The sequence below is a fragment of the Juglans microcarpa x Juglans regia genome, chromosome 1D (genome assembly GCF_004785595.1).
Source record: "Juglans microcarpa x Juglans regia isolate MS1-56 chromosome 1D, Jm3101_v1.0, whole genome shotgun sequence".
In the NCBI taxonomy this organism is placed as follows: domain Eukaryota; kingdom Viridiplantae; phylum Streptophyta; class Magnoliopsida; order Fagales; family Juglandaceae; genus Juglans; species Juglans microcarpa x Juglans regia.
The window spans coordinates 17,770,507-17,788,019 of record NC_054594.1 but is presented as its reverse complement, the minus strand read 5'-3'; the positions used below and the strand labels follow the sequence as shown (position 1 = coordinate 17,788,019).

The following is a 17,513-nucleotide window of genomic DNA, read 5'->3' as shown; positions in this document are numbered from 1 at the left end:
TTAACAGAATCTGATTTTTACTCTCTCTATACCAAAGAAAGAGAGAGGGGTGGAAGGAAAAAGTTGTTCTGCGCCTCCTGTAATCTCTATGCTAGTTTGGCATTGTGTGCTTCGCTTGCATGTTGTTAGGATTCTTGGAATCTTGTTGCGCTACTCGCTCCTGGGTCGTGTTCGCAAGGCATGGCGGCTAAGAAACTGTGCGAGTCTTTCTCCAAGAGAATTATCGACGAGGTGCAAAGATGGGGTTGTATGAAGCAGACGGGGGTGAGCTTGAGGTACATGATGGAGTTTGGTTCCGATCCCAACGACAGGAACTTGCTTATCTCTGCTCAGTTCCTTCACAAGGAACTCTCCATTAGAATTGCCAGGAGGGCCATCGAGCTCGAAAGCCTGCCTTATAGCTTATCCGAAAAACCTGCCGTTTTGAAGGTTCTTGCTTTGAGATTTTGAGTTTTGGGTTGCTATTTTTTTTTTTGTGTGGTATAATATTTTTGATTTTAATATGCCATTTTTGTCTATGAAACAGGAAAAGGTGTTAATGATATATGTAACTTCTTTTGTGGTTATTATTTTCTGTGCGTGTGATTATATTTCTAGAAAGAGAGGATTGAGAAAATTTGACGTGGCATTTCTTTAGATGTTTTTTATTCGAATCCTTGGGTTCTAGATTAGTGTTTATAATAGTAATAGTTATGGAGATTCCTGTTATTTGAGCTTCGATTTTATTCTCGCCAAAAAAGAAAAAAGGTTTCGAATTTAATTTTTTTTTTGCTTGCACGGCCTCCTAAGGAAATTTTCTGACAATCACTCTACTGCTTTTCTGTACATGTTCTATAAAAGGAATATAGCTTATTGTGATTTTCGGTCTAAAATATAATAAAGGCATTTTTTTTATTTATTTATTTTCTCATCATTGTTGAAGTACCTTTCTTTCTTTTAAATGCTAAGATCAATGTGGTTTTCGCCCTCAAAAGGGAAACGTGGCTCTATATTGTTAAGCAAATGACGCCTGAGGGTCGCTTTTGCCTGTTTGCCAATTGCTTGTGACTTGGCAGCTTGTCATTAAATGCTATACTAATTTTAGTATGGTGATTGGTGAGGGTTTTCTTGTATTGTTTTAGATTTACACTGAGTAATGTGGAAGTGATTCTGTTGGCTTTTATTGTTTGGTAGGTTCCGCATCTTATTTTTAAGTGCTCTACTAATCTTGGTATGGTGAGGTTTCTCTTCTAATGTTTTAGTTCTACGGATTAAGTGGAAATGTCTCTGTGGATGACCTCACTTATATGTCATTTCATCTATAGGAGAGGGAATCAATTTGAGTTGATTGTTTATTTATTAGATGGTAAAGTCAGGGTTTAGTTTCAGGTCTTGATTGGGTACTCACTTTGTGTAAGGTTTTCATTCTTAGGTTCGAGATTGGTATTTGGATTCTTTCCGTGATCTGAGATCCTTTCCTGAGATCAAGGACACGAATGATGAGAAGGAATTTACTCAAATGATTAAGGCAATTAAGGTGAGACACAACAATGTGGTCCCCATGATGGCTTTGGGGGTTCAACAGTTGAAGAAAGGCATGGATCAAAAAATTATGTATGAGGATCTCGTTGAGATTCATCAGTTTCTGGATCGCTTTTACATGTCAAGAATAGGGATTCGCATGCTTATTGGTTGGTTCTAATCTTCTTTTGCCTTCTTAATGTACTTGACTGCTTTTCTAATTCGTCTGTTCACCTGGTGTTTTCTTCTTTTTACACTGCATTAATTTTATTGCCATTGGGAATGAGTTCTAATAATGTCTTATATACTTCAATTTTGGCTGAAATTCAGGGCAACATGTGGAGTTGCACAATCCTAATCCCCCTCCTCATTGTGTGGGTTATATAGATACGAAAATGTCTCCACTGGAGGTAGCACGAGCTGCCAGTGAAGATGCTCGCTCTATTTGCTTGCGTGAGTACGGCAGTGCCCCTGATGTTCATATATATGGGGATCCCAAGTTTACATTTCCGTAAGTCATCTTGTTCTTATTTATTCCACTGTGTTCCTTTCAGATTTACTTATTAAAAAAAATTTCCTTTCAGATTCTATTTAGGTGTTATGTTTCTGCATTTTTCTTCCGTTTTCTTTTTCTCCCAACTTTCTTTAGAAGTAAAATACAATTTCCAATTAAATTTTCTTATTCTATAACGATTTTTTAAAGGAAAAAGTTCAGTTCTGTGTTCCTTGTGCTAGGGATATTCTGCCGTGAAACGTTGCCTTGAGCTGAGATTTTTCAAAAGTTAGAACGCTTGCTTTCTTTGTTGTTATATAATGTTCTGTTTGCTTTCATAACAGATATGTTCCAACACACTTGCAACTTATGGTGTTTGAGTTGGTTAAGAACTCCTTGCGTGCTGTCCAAGAGCGCTTCATGGACTCGGACAAAGTGGCACCTTCTATTAGAATAATAGTAGCTGATGGTATAGAAGATGTTACGATCAAGGTATTGGTTGTTATTATATGTACTCATGAAATTTTCAGTCCTCATAGAATTTTTCGGGTTGACATTGAGGGTATATTATTTTTACATCCCACTCCCAGAAATAAGAAATGTTTATTTAAATCCCTCCCCCGCCCCCTCATTTTTTTACATGTCTACAATCTTTTTTGAACCGTTTCCTTTGACTGAAGGAATGGCTAACAAGTTATTTTGACTGGAATGATAGGTCTCAGATGAAGGGGGTGGTATAGCAAGAAGTGGTCTCCCTAAAATTTTCACATATCTTTACAGTACTGCAAAAAACCCATTGGATGTGGAGTCTGATCTCGGTACAGCTGATGCAGTCACAATGGCTGGATATGGATATGGGCTTCCAATAAGCCGCCTGTATGCTCGGTATTTTGGAGGGGATCTCCAAATTATCTCTATGGAAGGATACGGTGCGTTGAGTTCTTTCTCCAAATTTGTAGTATTCAGAGTGATTACATACTCTCAAATGTCTCGAATACCTACACAATTTTTCTCCAAGTATCATATAGAAGGATTTGAACTAATTCTCATTTACCAGAATCATTTTTCTCTATTCAGCCAGCTACCAGCACTTGAACACTATTTTGGGCATCTTTACTTTTTATTAACCATTTCATTGCATATTCAATTAGTTTGGTTCACTTCAATATTCATGTGTTTGTCTTTCATCTGGGAAATCATATTAGGTTACATACTTTACTAGTTATTGTCTTTGAAAGTTTCAATTTCTGTTGTCTCCAGTTTTATCTGTTGTCTCCAATAATACTTCATTAGTCTATTTTATTTCCATGAAGATTGAAGAGCAGAGTGAGAGTTTCTCGATTTACAATATATTGTAACATTGTAGCTTGCCTAAAGGATTTGCTATTCTCTCTTTTACTCTGCAAAAAACCATGTAGTCAATTTAGATGAAGTTAAAACGTCAGGTAGCCCTTCAGCCATTGTCAGATTGAAGTCGTACCTACTATACTGGAGAGAAAAATGATTTACACAAAACACTTTTTTACAACATTTTACACAATATGTTTTAAATGAGGGGTATTTTTATAAAATAACTTATAAAAATAACATCAATTTACAAAAATACCCTCATCTTAAAACATTGTTGTGAAGTATGTTGTGAAATGTGATGTGTGTGTATCATTATTCTATTTTACTTGTCCATCCCTGCAGGATTTTATCATGAACACTTGGGATCACAAGAACACATATGGTATATAAGAATGGAAGAGATATTCAATACCCGGGCAACATCATCTTAGATCCTTTTTCTTTTTTTTTTTTTTGATGTTGGGGAACCTCTCCAAGGCAAGGCCCTTCAAACTCACCCCTGCAGAGTAAACCCCGGTCCCGTGCACCGCACCCTCGGAAAGTGAATTCTGTATTATTTTCTTAGATGTTAAATCTTCATAAAAGTGAATTCTGTTTTATTTTCTGATTTGTAGTCTGGTTGTTGATAAGTCCATGCGTGTTTGTCGTCTCATGTTTCTTTTCTTTCCCTTCATACACCTATGAGTTCCTTACTCATCTGTAGATTTGTGATGCATGCATACAGGGACTGATGCATATCTCCATTTGTCTCGATTGGGAGATTCACAAGAACCATTGCCGTGAGCCTAAGCTGCAGTTCTAAAGTCAACAACACACTGCAGTTATCATGAATTATGTTGGAAATATTAGAACGAGGGGAAATACCTTTAATGTTTTACAGTCAAAAGAGATGGATTGCTGTCAATTTTTAAGCCTAAGAAATTGGCAGTTTTGCATTATTTGTTTGTTTCTCCGTTTTTCTTGTATATTCTTCATGTGCTTTACTTCACCAGGTGCGTGATAATCTATCCGTCTCCATGGGATCAGCTATTACATAGTACAGTTTTAAGTTAACTGTTTTTATTGCATTAATTTCAACACATTTAGGGCATTGGCGGTTACATATATTTGAGTCGATGGCTTCTTAGAGGGCCGGTTATGGAGTGTGTTCCTAACGTGATGTGCATTTGCTTGGCTCCCCTTTGAGAGCAGCTTTCAGGGATGCAGAATAAATCATCTATATATATTTGGGTTGCTTGGATAAATGTTAATGATTAGGGGTGCTAACCGCCCCTTACGGGGCAGGGCCACCCCTATCCCGCCCCCGCATGGGCGGGGGTTGGGATTTTTCCCCTGGGCTCTGCCCTTGTCCATGCGGGGGCGGGGTACCCCGTCCGTTGATGGGGGTGGATCTCCAACCGTCTGCCCCCGCCCCTCCAATCTCCACAACAATTCAGTGATTCATAATTTCACAGCATATTGAGCACAATTATGCAATTCACAAAACCACATGCACAATCAAATCCTCGACAATTCACAATCTCATTCTCCTTTAATCCCATCCTCTAATCTCCATCAACAAATAATAATAATAAAAAATATGGGGCGATTCACGAAGAGATTTGGAAGTGAGCCATTAAGCCCTACTTACATTTGCCTGGCGCTGATGTTGAGACGGCAATGGAAATCTGCAACGGCTACGGCGACTCGAGATGACGATGGTGATTGGTGAGGCAAATGACGAATTGAAGAGACCAAGAGGCGAGAATCGCAGAGAGAGAGAGAGAGAGAGAGAGTGGAGAAGATGAATCACGAGGAAGAAGAGAAATAGGGGCTGGGGGCTCTTCGACTGGGTATTAACCCATAAGACAGGGGTATTAAAAAAATATCCAGTCGTTTTGTGCCTGGGTATTTCTTTTTATATAATACGTATTATATAAAAAATATATAATTAATATATATATTACAAGCAGAGGGGGAGGGGTATATACGAGACGGGGTTCCACCCCATCCCGCCCCCGCCTCCACTTGAAGGCCCATATGCAGGCAAGGTACCACCGCAACCTGCAGCGGTGGACGGGGTAATCCGCCCCGCCTCATGGGGGCAGGGCGATAGGGGGACGGGGCAAAGGGGGCCCCGGGGCACCCCTACTACTGATTCGTGAAAGCTGATTAATCTTGTTCAATGCCAAGATTTTTCATGTTTAAGACTAGAGGTGTACAATCAGATTTGGATTCGGATCTCTGGCCATAACCAGATCAGTGTTTTAAACCGCCCAGATGAGCCTGAAAAAAATCCGGGTGATAACTGGATGTAAGAGTGTAAATTTAAACCGAAAAACCGGTCCGGACCAGATCGGTTGGACCGGTTTTGAACCGGTTTAGTCCGAGATTGGTTCTTGTAATTGTAAAACTGGCTGGACCAGGTCCGGTCCCTGTTCCATGGTTTCCGGGACCGGACCGGACCAGACCGGCCTTGTTGGAAAAAAAAAAATTATATATATATAAGTTTTATACAAAATATTTTATATATAATATATAACTATATATGAAATTTTTATATATAATATATGAAATAATTTCATATTATAATTTATTAAATTATAACATAAAATGTTAATCATAAATATGAACATTTGTAATTTTTTTGATCATATGTTATTAATATAATTATATATGAGATAATGTTATTATAATTTATCAAATAAAAGTTTAATCTTAAAGATGAAAATTTAATTGATAATATACTTTAAACATAAAATATATATATATATTAAATTATTAATAACATTTTATCATAAGAAGTAAGAACCAAAAAAGAAAGAAAATCACTTAAATATTATTACTAAATTTTGATGGCCTAATAAATTCTCAATATTATTAAATTTTATGACCTAATACTAATAGTCTGATACGATATTACTATTACTATTGGTATATAAATAACTATACTAAATAATCACATATAAAATAATGATATAGTAATTCTAATAATAATAGTCTAATATAGACTATAGTTATAACTTATAACTTATACAAATATATAGTTATTCTAATACTAATAGTCTAATATAGACTATAGTTATAATTATAATAATATAGCTATACTAAATCACTATAACTAATACTAATATATAGCTAATAGCTATACTAATAGTCTAATATTAATAATATTAATACTATTATATAGTCTACTATATTATATAGCTATAACTAATACTAATATATAGTTATTCTAATAATAATAGTCTAATATAGACTATAGTTATACTTATACTAATATAATTATACTAAATCACTCTAAGTTTATAACTAATACTAATCTATAACTATACTAATAGTATAATATTAATACTATTATATAGTCTAATATATTATATAGCTATACTAATATATAACAAATATTATTATATAGTCTAATATATTATATAGCTATAACTAATATATATATATACTAATACTAATAGTCTAATATGAATACTATTATATAGTCTACCATATTAATAGCTACACTAATATATAACTAATACTATTATATAGTCTAAGATATTATATAGCTTCACTAACATATAACTAATACTAATATATATATATATATATATATATATATATATACTAAATTACTAATACTATACTAATATACTATAGTATTACATATAAATCAGTAAATCACTATATAAATCACTATAAGTCTATAACAATTTTTTTAATAGGTTAAATCACTATAACAATATATATAACTACATATATATATAGTATTATATGGTATTAAATCACTATAAGAAACGGTGTTGTTTCCCCCAAACCCCTCAGATTTCGTCCCCCTCCCCCCCCAGAAATCACTTAAATTTCAGACTTAGGAATACATTTTAGTTTCCCACCCCCTCCTTCAGAAACCCTAACGCAGCGCCCTCCTCCAAGGACCAGCAACCCAGCCCTCCAAAGCCTCTATTAAGTGGAACTGCGCCGCACGTAACAGCCTCTGTTGCATCCTCCAGTCCCTCCATCGGTGCCCCTCTCTTCCTCACTCTCCGCCTCTCTGCGACTTTGCCTCTCAGTCTCTACCCTTTGAGTCTCGTCTCGTCTCGTCTCTGTTTCTTTGCCTCACTCTCTAAGTCTCCGTCGCACATCTCGTCGTCGGCCCTCTCTCATGTTCTCAACGCTGCGCTGCCTCTCTCTTGAGTCAGTGTTCGATTTGTGCCATTTATAATATTTTTAATCTTCTTTATTTCGAATAGTGTTTGGTTCTTGATGTTTTGATCGAAGTATTAGTAGCCTATATACAAGAAACCATTGGGTTAGTTGCTTTGTAGATTAGTTTTTTGAAGTGCTTAATCCTGTTGCTTCAAGTTAATTGTCATTGTTGATGCAGTTTATTTAGGCTGGAAAGCTTCTGTGCTAATGATCTACCATTATTAATGTTATTTCCCCCTCTCAATATGCGTGAACTTGAGTCCGCAAGTTGCCAATGGCTAGTGTTTGTGTGTGTCTTTGTGTGTCTGTGTGTTTGTGTATATGTATGTGTGTGTGTGTGTGTGTGTGTGTTTGTGTATATGGATTAACTTTTTTGAATTTATGTGTTTGTGTATGCGTGTGTGTCATTGTGTGCGTGTGTGTGCTTGACAGTTTGTGTATATAAATTAACTCTTATGAATTTGTATGTGTGTTTGTGTGTGTCTGTGTATATGTCAGTGTGTGTGTATTTGACAGTTTGAGTATATGTGTGTGTGTGTTTGACAATTTGTGTATATGGATTGTATTGTCTAACCGAAAAATCGGACCAGACCAGAAACCAATAAAACCGGAGGTACCGGTTTAGGAGGGTAACTGGTGCATAATCGGTTTTGAAAAATGTAAAACCGGTACATACCGGTTTGGTCCTAAATTTTGTCGAAAACCAGACCGGACCAGACCGGTTACACCCCTAACTGGATGTAAACCTAGATATCCGGGTTGCAACCGGATATCCGGGTTTAATACCTTTTTTTTTTTTTTTTAAAAAAAAGACTTCAAAACTTTTTAAAATGTTTTTATAGTACTATTTTTTTAAAATTCGGATATTATGTTTAATACTCAGATTTTCTTAAAAAAATATTTTAAACAGTTTTCAAAAGGCTTTTTTATTTTTTTTATAGGCCTTTATGTTTTTTATTTTTTAATACAAAATAAATAATAATACATAAACACACACAATACATGCATACTACATATTACATTGTTGTTTACATCACAATGCAAAACATTAATTTACAAAGAACAAAATAAATAATAATACATCACAACAATATCAAGATGTTATTAATGTTGATCTTCTCCATCCATTAATATTATTGTAGTATGTATGTACCATGCATGCATGATTTTTATATTAATGTTGATCTTGTCCCTTGCATTCCATTCACAATGAAAAAATATATTTTTTCTTTCTTTTTTGCTTTTGAATCCAAAAGAGAAAAAAAAAAAAAAAATCTTAAAATAACTTCTAGTTTTGTAATTAGAATAATATAATTATGTAATGATATATCAAAGCTCAAGTTAGATCGATTCTTATGTGCTCCATACAAACCAAAATAATCTCTTTAGAATATAATTTTTGTATACTATTTTTATCTTGAAATTTGAAAAAATTAAATTTTTTTGTGTTTTTCAAAAATAAGATCTGGATACGGATCCGGTTATGTCCATACCAGATCCGGTTTCATCTTAATTGCTCGAGTCCAATCCGGGCAGATAACTGCCTAAATTCACCCGGATTTCTGTGTTCCGGATTGGACCGAAAAAAAATCCGACCGACTGCACACCCCTATCTGAGACCAGCATCCAAGGCTCCTGCATTTGATATAAAAGCATTAGTGTCATTGGGGGGGGGGGGGGGGCGGGGGGGAGAAAGGCAGAAGCGCAATGAACATGGTCATTTCCATTGCGGCAGTGTCTCACACACAGGTTGGGTTTAACTAGGTAAAATACAAGGTTGTATTTGCAAGGTCTCTGGATTTCCTCGCCACAAAAAAATCATCATAAAATATGGTTGCGTATGCCATCACAAACAAAATGGAGTAACTCTTCTGTTGATTAGCGCACATAAACATATCAATTGGTAGCAACTACGCTTAAGTGCCTGTTGGGAAATATTCTGAAACGTTTTGTAAATTAGAGTATATGTAAAATAACAAAAACAAATTAGAAAGAGAAAACCCGATGTTGAGACACGTTGTGATGGACGTTTTCTTTAGAGTAGATTCTGCCGCCTCCAAATTTAAACATGCACTAGGCTTCTTGACAGTCTACTCCCAAGCTGCAACAATGTAGGTTCCCATTAATCTCCTTGTCGGTGCATACAAAAGTAGATCATCGAACCCGATATAAAATAGCTAAAACTCAAAGAAAGAAAGACAAAAAGAAGAATGAAGTGTTTCTCTAATTTTTGTAGAGAATTTGGAGTTAATGAATTTGTGGGTGAGATTTTTTATTTATAGAGAATAAAATGGCACTTGTGAAAAGTTACAATTGAAATGAAATTACAGTTGTGAAAAGTCACAACTTATTTAAATCAAATGACGCTTGTGAAAAGTCACAACTTATATAAATGAAAGGGTATTTGTGAAAAGTCACAATTAAAATGAATGAGCACTTTTGAGAAGTTACAACTTCTCAAATATCAGAGAATGCATTGAAAATGTTTCTAATTCACCAAAGGACACAACCCTTTGTTTGGTTGGCAAGCGGTTAAGACTCCTATCCTCAAGAGACATACATTGGTTCAAGTTACCATGACACATTTTCATTTAAATCTAGACAACCGATCCGATACATTGAACAACGATAATGGTTCACATTATTTTTTACTTTACATCAAATATTTTAATTATTTCTAAGTTTAAAAACCAACAATCCCCCACATGATTAAAATATTTTAAAGGACAGAATAAAATAATTTTTTTTTGGACTAAGTACTATGCATCAATAGAGGTAGCTTGTGGCTTTGAACGTCTATCTAGTGTTAGCATGTTTCCATCTGAAAGATCCATGGTGAACCAAGTCTTGAACCAGATTCTTTTAACTCAGGCTTCTCCACACCACACACATAGTATAACATATATCAGGTTCCTTTCAAGGTGGTGCATAAAGGCTGTGCACCGTATTTTAGATTCATGAGCGCTCTAAAGAATAACCCAATTACCATAGACTGTGGCCCACAGTCATACTCACATAGGTGAATCCTCCAAGGTACCTATAATTCAATACCTCGCCTTAGTCTTGAACTCATTCAAAACATTTCACTTTTCCTTTTCCAATGCATTTGTAGTACTCACACCCTAGAGATGGATCTATTATAATATTTTAATAGTACTATCCAGTCACTCAAATAGTTTGTTCTTTCCATTGAACCTTCTTCCTGGGATCTCCAGTCGGGAAGGTTGGGTTGCTGCTACCAGTGACCTAATTAATGGGCTTCAATCCCATCCCCCTTGATGTACGTATAACCTTCGACTTTACCAATCATTTCGTCAAAGGATCTACTAGGTTATCTTCTGACTTTCTATATTCCAAAATCAGGTATCCATTTTTTATCAGGTATCTTATCGTAGAATGTCTGATACTCAAATGTCTCATCTTATGATTAAAGTGTTTATTATTACAAACACTTATCACAATCTGATTGTTACAAAGAGCAGAAATAGCTGGCATTGGTCTTTTAACTAGTGGAATTTCTGATAATAAATTCTTAAGCCACTCTTCCTCATGTTCGGTAGTATTCAAGGCTATGAATTCAGCCTCCATAGTAGATCGTGAAATCACAATTTATTTGGAAGATCTCCAAGCCACAGCTGCTCTACCGAGAGTGAAAATATATTCACTCGTTCCCTTAGGATCTATTGTATCAGTTATCCAACTAGCATCACTGTATGCTTCTAATACAGTGGGATACCCAGAATAATGGATACCACATGTTATGGTTCCTCTCAAATATTTAAGAATTCTGTCCAATGCCTTCCAATGAGAAACATCAGGCCTACTAGTATATCTGCTAAGTCTACTCACAACATATGAAATATCAGGTCTAGTAGAATTAACAATATACAGTAACGTACCAATAATCTAGGAATATCTCAGTTGTGATACAGGATCTCCAAAATTCTTACTTAAATGCAAACAAAGATCAAGAGAAGTACTGACAGATTTTCATTCGAATCTCTCAAACTTTTTAAGAACATTTTCAATGCAATGAGATTGATTTATGCTAATACCATCATGAGATCTCGTTAATTTAATACCAAGAATTATCTATACCTCTGCCATGTCTTTCATGTCAAAATTCTTAGATAAAAAATTTATAATATCAAGAAAAATATTTATATTCGCACCAAAGATGAGAATATTATCAACGTAAAGACATAGCATTACACATGCACCATAAACTATTTTAGTGTATAAACACCTACCAGATTCATTTATCTTAAAATCATAAGATAAAATTATTTCATCAAACTTTTGGTGCCATTGTTTAGGGGCTTGCTTTAAACCATAGAGAAATTTAATAAGTTTGCACACTTTCATTTCCTGTTTAGAAACAAAACCCCTCTGTTTGATCCATGTATATCTCTTCTTCTAGATCGCCATTAAGAAATGCGGTCTTTACGTCCATTTAGTGGATCTCAAGTTTATGCATCACTGCTAGAGCAATTAGAACACGAATTGTGTAAAGCCCTTTGCAACCAGTCTAGTTTTAAATTTATCAATAGTAACATTAGGTCTCAATTTTTTTTTTTTTTAAAATCCACGTACATCCAATGGTTTTACATCCAGGAGGAAGATCATATAAGTTTCAAGTGTCATTGGTCTTAAGAGATTTTGTCTCATTATTTATTGCTTCTTTTCAGAAAGTAGAATCAATGAAAAGCATGGCATCCTTGAAAGTCAACGGGTCTTCCTCCATAGAATAAGTATAAAAATCATGTCCAAAATCATTTTCCTTTCTAACTCGTTTTCCTCTTCCACGTTCATTTTCTAATCCAGATGCACTATTATGTTTAGATATAATGGTAGGTTGACTACTAGTGGAAGGAAAACTTACTGTAGGTAAAGATCTTCTTATTTATTTTTGAAAGGAAATAGATCTTTAAAGAATGTTGCATCCCTAGACTCCATGATGGTGTTGGGATCAATACCTTGGACTTCTGATTTGAAAATAAAAAACCTATATGCAAAACTATGTCTAGCATACCTAATGAATATTGCACCTACTGTGTTGGGACCTAATTTTATTTTCTTAATTTTTGAAACATTAACCTTTGCAAGACAACCCCAAACTCTAAAAAAATTAATATTGAGTATTCTACCCTTCTAGAGTCCATACGGTGCTATGTCAGATCCCTTAAATGGTACTTTATTCAAGATTAAACAAGATGCAAGTATTGATTCCCTCACCATTGCTCAGGTAGGCCGGAACTAAAGAGCATGCATTTGACTATATCTACCAAGGTTCTATTTTTTTTTCAGAAACACCATTGGATTGTAGAGAATATGGAGCGGTTTCCTCATGTATAATATCATTCTCCTCACAATATTGAACCAATTGATTAGAATTGTATTCACCTCTTCTATCAGACCTGATAATTTTAGTCTTTCTCTCCATTTGGTTTTCAACTTCAGTTTTATAGACAACAAATTTACTAAATGATTCATCTTTTGTTTTCATCAAGTAAACATGATAAAATTTGGACATATCATCTATAAAAGTAATGAAGTACTCATTACCAAATTTAGAGGAGACACTATTTAAATAACAATTATCTCTATGAATTAATTCAAGTAGCGATGAATTTCTTATACCAGATTTAAATGGCTTTTTAGGCTGTTTTGATTGAACACAGATTAAACATTTTTCATCCAAATCAACATGAACTTTAGGAATAATCCCTAAATCTATCATTCTTTTAAAATTATGATAATTAACATGGTCTAATCTAGTATGCCATATTGAAGAGGAACATGTAGAAAATACAAATTTATTATTAAAATCAAAATTTTCTTCTACATTATTTTGAATATTTATTACAAACAAACCACCACTCACATAATCTTTCCCCATAATAACTCATATTTAGTTACAATAAATTTATTAGATTAAAATAATAATGTGTAGCCTGCCCCATTAAGTAAAGATCTACTAATTAGGTTTCTCCTCGCCTCTGGTACGTAAAATATTTCTTCTAAAGGGTTCGTTTGAAATCATGGGGGCAACCAATTAATTAAAGCACACATCTAGTTTAAAAAAGAGATTCTACTATAAGATTGTTGAGAAATATTCTGAAACGCTTTGTACACTAGAGTATATGTAAAATAATAAGAACAAATTAGAAAGAAAGAATCCAGTGTTGAGGCACGTTGTGATGGACGCTTTCCTTAGAATAGATTCCGCCACCTCCAAATTTAAACATGCATTAGACTTCTTGACAGTATACTCCCAAGATATAACAACGTTGGTTCCCGTTAATCTCCTTGTTGGTGCACACAAAATGAGATCCTCGAACCCGATATAAAATAGTCAAAACCCAAAAAAAGAAAGACAAAAAGAAGAAAGAAGTGTTTATCTAAATTTTGTAGAGAATTTGGAGTTAATGAATTTGTGGGTGGAGTTCTCTATTTATAGAGAATGAATGGGCACTTGTGAAAAGTCACAATTAAAATAAAATGACATTTGTGAAAAGTCACAACTTACTTAAATGAAATGGTACTTTTAAAAATTCACAACTTATATAAATGAAAGGGTATTTATGAAAAGTTACAGCTAAAATGAATGAGCACTTTTGAGAAGTCACAACTTTTCAAATATTAGAGAATGCATTGAAAATGTTTCTAATTCACCAAAGGACGCAACCCTTTATTTGGTTGGAAAGCGGTTAAGATTCCTATCTCTAAGAGGCGTACATTGGTTCAAGTTACCATGACACATTTTCATTTAAATCTAGACAACTGAACCGATATATTGAACAATGGTAATAGTTCACATTATTTTTTACTTTACATCAAATATTTTAATCATTTCTAAGTTTAAAAACCAACAGTGCCAAAATCAATATTCTACAGCCATGATAATCTATGATGAAGTTTTTTCATTTGGATACTTAAAATATTTTAGTATATCTGCGAATAGTAACGAAGATAAAATCTTACATATTTAATTTAATTTAATTTATTTTATTCTTACTAAATTAATTGTGTTGTTCTATTCATCATTTATACTCCACATACTTGTTATGAAAAAAAAAGAAGTTAAAAGAGGTGCGGTGCGTGGGATGTTAAGTAGAATTATTCATAGTTTAAATTAAGATTTTTATTGAATTTTGGAAACTGAGAGAAAAAACTTAATAAAAATATTATAAAATTAAAAATTTGTTTGGATATAATTTTTTAATATAATTTTTATTTTGAAATTTGAAAAGATAGTATTATTTTTTGTGTTTTGTTTGAGAGTTAGAAAAAATTGTAACGATTGAATAATGATTAGATAAAAAAATTAAAAGATTAGAAATTAAAAAATATTTTGTATTTAAGTGATATTTAAAAAAGAAATATATGTAGAATACTTAAGAAGAGTTGTGTTGCCTAATTCAGGTCAAGGAATTATGTGTCTAACGTCTTTTTGGTACAAGTATTGTATACTTTATATTTATGTATCTATCTTGACGCTAACAGTCCCTACACTGTGCTTTAGCGATTATAAAAATCTGATAAAGAAATGGTGAAATGTGTTGGTGCTTCCTTTGCATTGCATGCCTTGCTGACCCTTTCTCTACCATTTCTCATTTCAGGCTGGTTGATTCTCTCCTTCTATCCCTCGAACCTTGCGCTTCCTGCTCCCACATGAACATACAACATATCAAAATTACAGCTTCGTTTGATAAGCGGAAGGGATATTCGGGGCAGACCCAAATCTGAAGCCTCAAGAGTCAAGTTTAGTCAGCAAGTTCGGGGATTCAACTTACAGACACATGAAGGATAATGTAGTGAACAGATAACGCATTCTTCTTATTAAGAAGGTTATCCCACAAATTTATTTGAAGTTATCAAAGATAGACTTGGAGGTCAGTATTTATCATCACTTTCATGATCCTATAAATAATACCCAAAGGTAAAGCATAAGTATTTTCATTGATATATGCATATTGAGACCACTTCTCTCCAACTTAGGCATTGGAGTTCCTCTGGACATCCTGTTCCGCCATCTTATTTGTTGCAAGTCATCTGTGCAGTTGGTAATATGAAACACGTCCTTAACAGTAGCGCCGTTTGTGGGATCTTTAACAGACTTCAACGTGATTTTCACATGCCAACTACCACCTGATCTCGAGCAACCAGTGACCAGGAGATGAGTACGACAGACATGGAGGTAAAGCCGGTGGAAGCTGAAGAATATTTGAAGAAGACTACGACTGTGGTCGAGCAGCTGTGGAAGGAGAACCAAGAGCTGAAGGACAGAATGCTGCAACACCGCCTGCCCACAACAAGCAGATAGAAGGAGATGCACAGAGTGCAGGAGGCATGAACGCCGATGAATTAGAAAAGAAGAGGTTACATGATGAGTTGTATAGCCTCGTAGATAAATACGAGAAGATGGCAAGAAAAATGAGAGGATCTTCCTCTGTGGAACAGTTGTTGAATCAAACTGATCTTCCTTACAACTACAAAGTAATGTTGTGAAGTATGTTGTGAATTGTGATGTGTGTATATTATTATTCTATTTTACTTGTCCATCCCTACAGGATTTTATCACGAACACTTGGGATCACAAGAACACATATGGGTATATAAGACTGGGAGAGATATTCAATACCCTGGCAACATCATCTTCGATCCTTTTTTTTTTTTTTTTTTTTTGTGATGTCGGGGAACTTCTCCAAGGCAGGGTCCTTCGGACCCACCATTGCAGAGTAAACCCCGGTCCTGTATACCGCATCCTCGGAAAGTGAATTTTGTATTATTTTCTTAGATGTTAAATCTTTATAAAAGTGAATTCTGTATTATTTTCTTATTTGTAGTCTGTTTATTGATAAGTCCATGCGTGTTTGTTGTCTCATGTTTCTCATACACCTATGAGTTCCTTACTCATCTGTAGATTTGCGATGCATGCATACAGGAACTGATGCATATCTCCATTTGTCTCGATTGGGAGATTCGCAAGAACCATTGCCGTGAGCCTAAGCCGCAGTTCTACAGTCAACAACACACTGCAGTTATCATGAATTATGTTGGAAATATTAGAACGAGGGGAAATACCTTTAATGTTTTACAGTCAAAAGAGATGGATTGCTGTCAATTTTTAAGCCTAAGAAATTGGCAGTTTTGCATTATTTGTTTGTTTCTCCGTTTTTCTTGTATATTCTTCATGTGCTTTACTTCACCAGGTGCGTGATAATCTATCCGTCTCCATGGGATCAGCTATTACATAGTACAGTTTTAAGTTAATTGTTTTTATTGCATCAATTTCAACACGTTTAGGGCATTGGCGATTACATATATTTGAGTCAACGGCTTATTAGAGGGCCAGTTATGGAGTGTGTTCCTAACGCGATTGCATTTGCTTGGCTCCCCTTTGAGAGCAGCTTTCAGGGATGCATAATAAGTCATCTATATATATATATATATATATGGGTTGCTTGGATAAATGCTAATGATTTGTGAAAGCTGATCAATCTTGTTCAATGCCAAGATTTTTCATGTTTGAGACTAGGGGTGTAGAACCGGATCCGGATCTGGATATATGGCCATAACCGGATCCGGGCGTTAAAAACCGGGCGGTTATATGCCCGGATAAGCCCGAAGAAAATCCAGGTGATAACTGGATGTAAACCCGATATCGGGGTTGTAACCGGATTTTTGGGTTTATTACCTTAAAGACTTCAAAACTTTTTAAAATGTTTTTATAGTATTATTTTTTTAAAATTTGGATATCATGTTTAATACTTAGATTTTCTTAAAAAAATATTTTAAACAGTTTTTAAAAGGTTTTTCTTTTAAAAATCTTTTTAACAATTTAAAAGGCCTTTTTTTTTTTTATAGGCCTTTATGTTTTTTTTTTTAAATTTTTTTATACAAAATAAATAATAATACATCAACACACAATACATGCATATTACATATTACGTTGTTGTTTACATCACAATGCAAAACATTAATTTACAAAGAA

The 17,513-nt window shown here is 34.4% G+C and overlaps 1 protein-coding gene across 2 annotated transcripts; it reads left to right on the top strand.

Moving 5' to 3' along the window:
- The first annotated feature begins 12 nt into the window (after nt 1–12).
- On the top strand, nt 13–16,792 carry LOC121237770 (pyruvate dehydrogenase (acetyl-transferring) kinase, mitochondrial-like). Of its 2 annotated transcripts, none has more exons than XM_041134659.1 (6): nt 13–429; nt 1,412–1,670; nt 1,831–2,011; nt 2,338–2,485; nt 2,709–2,922; nt 16,464–16,792. In XM_041134659.1, the coding sequence occupies exons 1-6, from the start codon at nt 181–183 to the stop codon at nt 16,520–16,522; spliced, it is 1,110 nt and encodes a 369-aa protein (XP_040990593.1). In that variant the 5' UTR covers nt 13–180; the 3' UTR covers nt 16,523–16,792. The 2 variants fall into 2 exon arrangements, with proteins under 2 accessions (XP_040990593.1, XP_040990585.1); XM_041134651.1 differs by lacking the exon at nt 16,464–16,792 and adding an exon at nt 4,068–4,396 and having other exon boundaries at nt 15–429.
- The last annotated feature ends 721 nt before the right edge of the window (nt 16,793–17,513 follow it).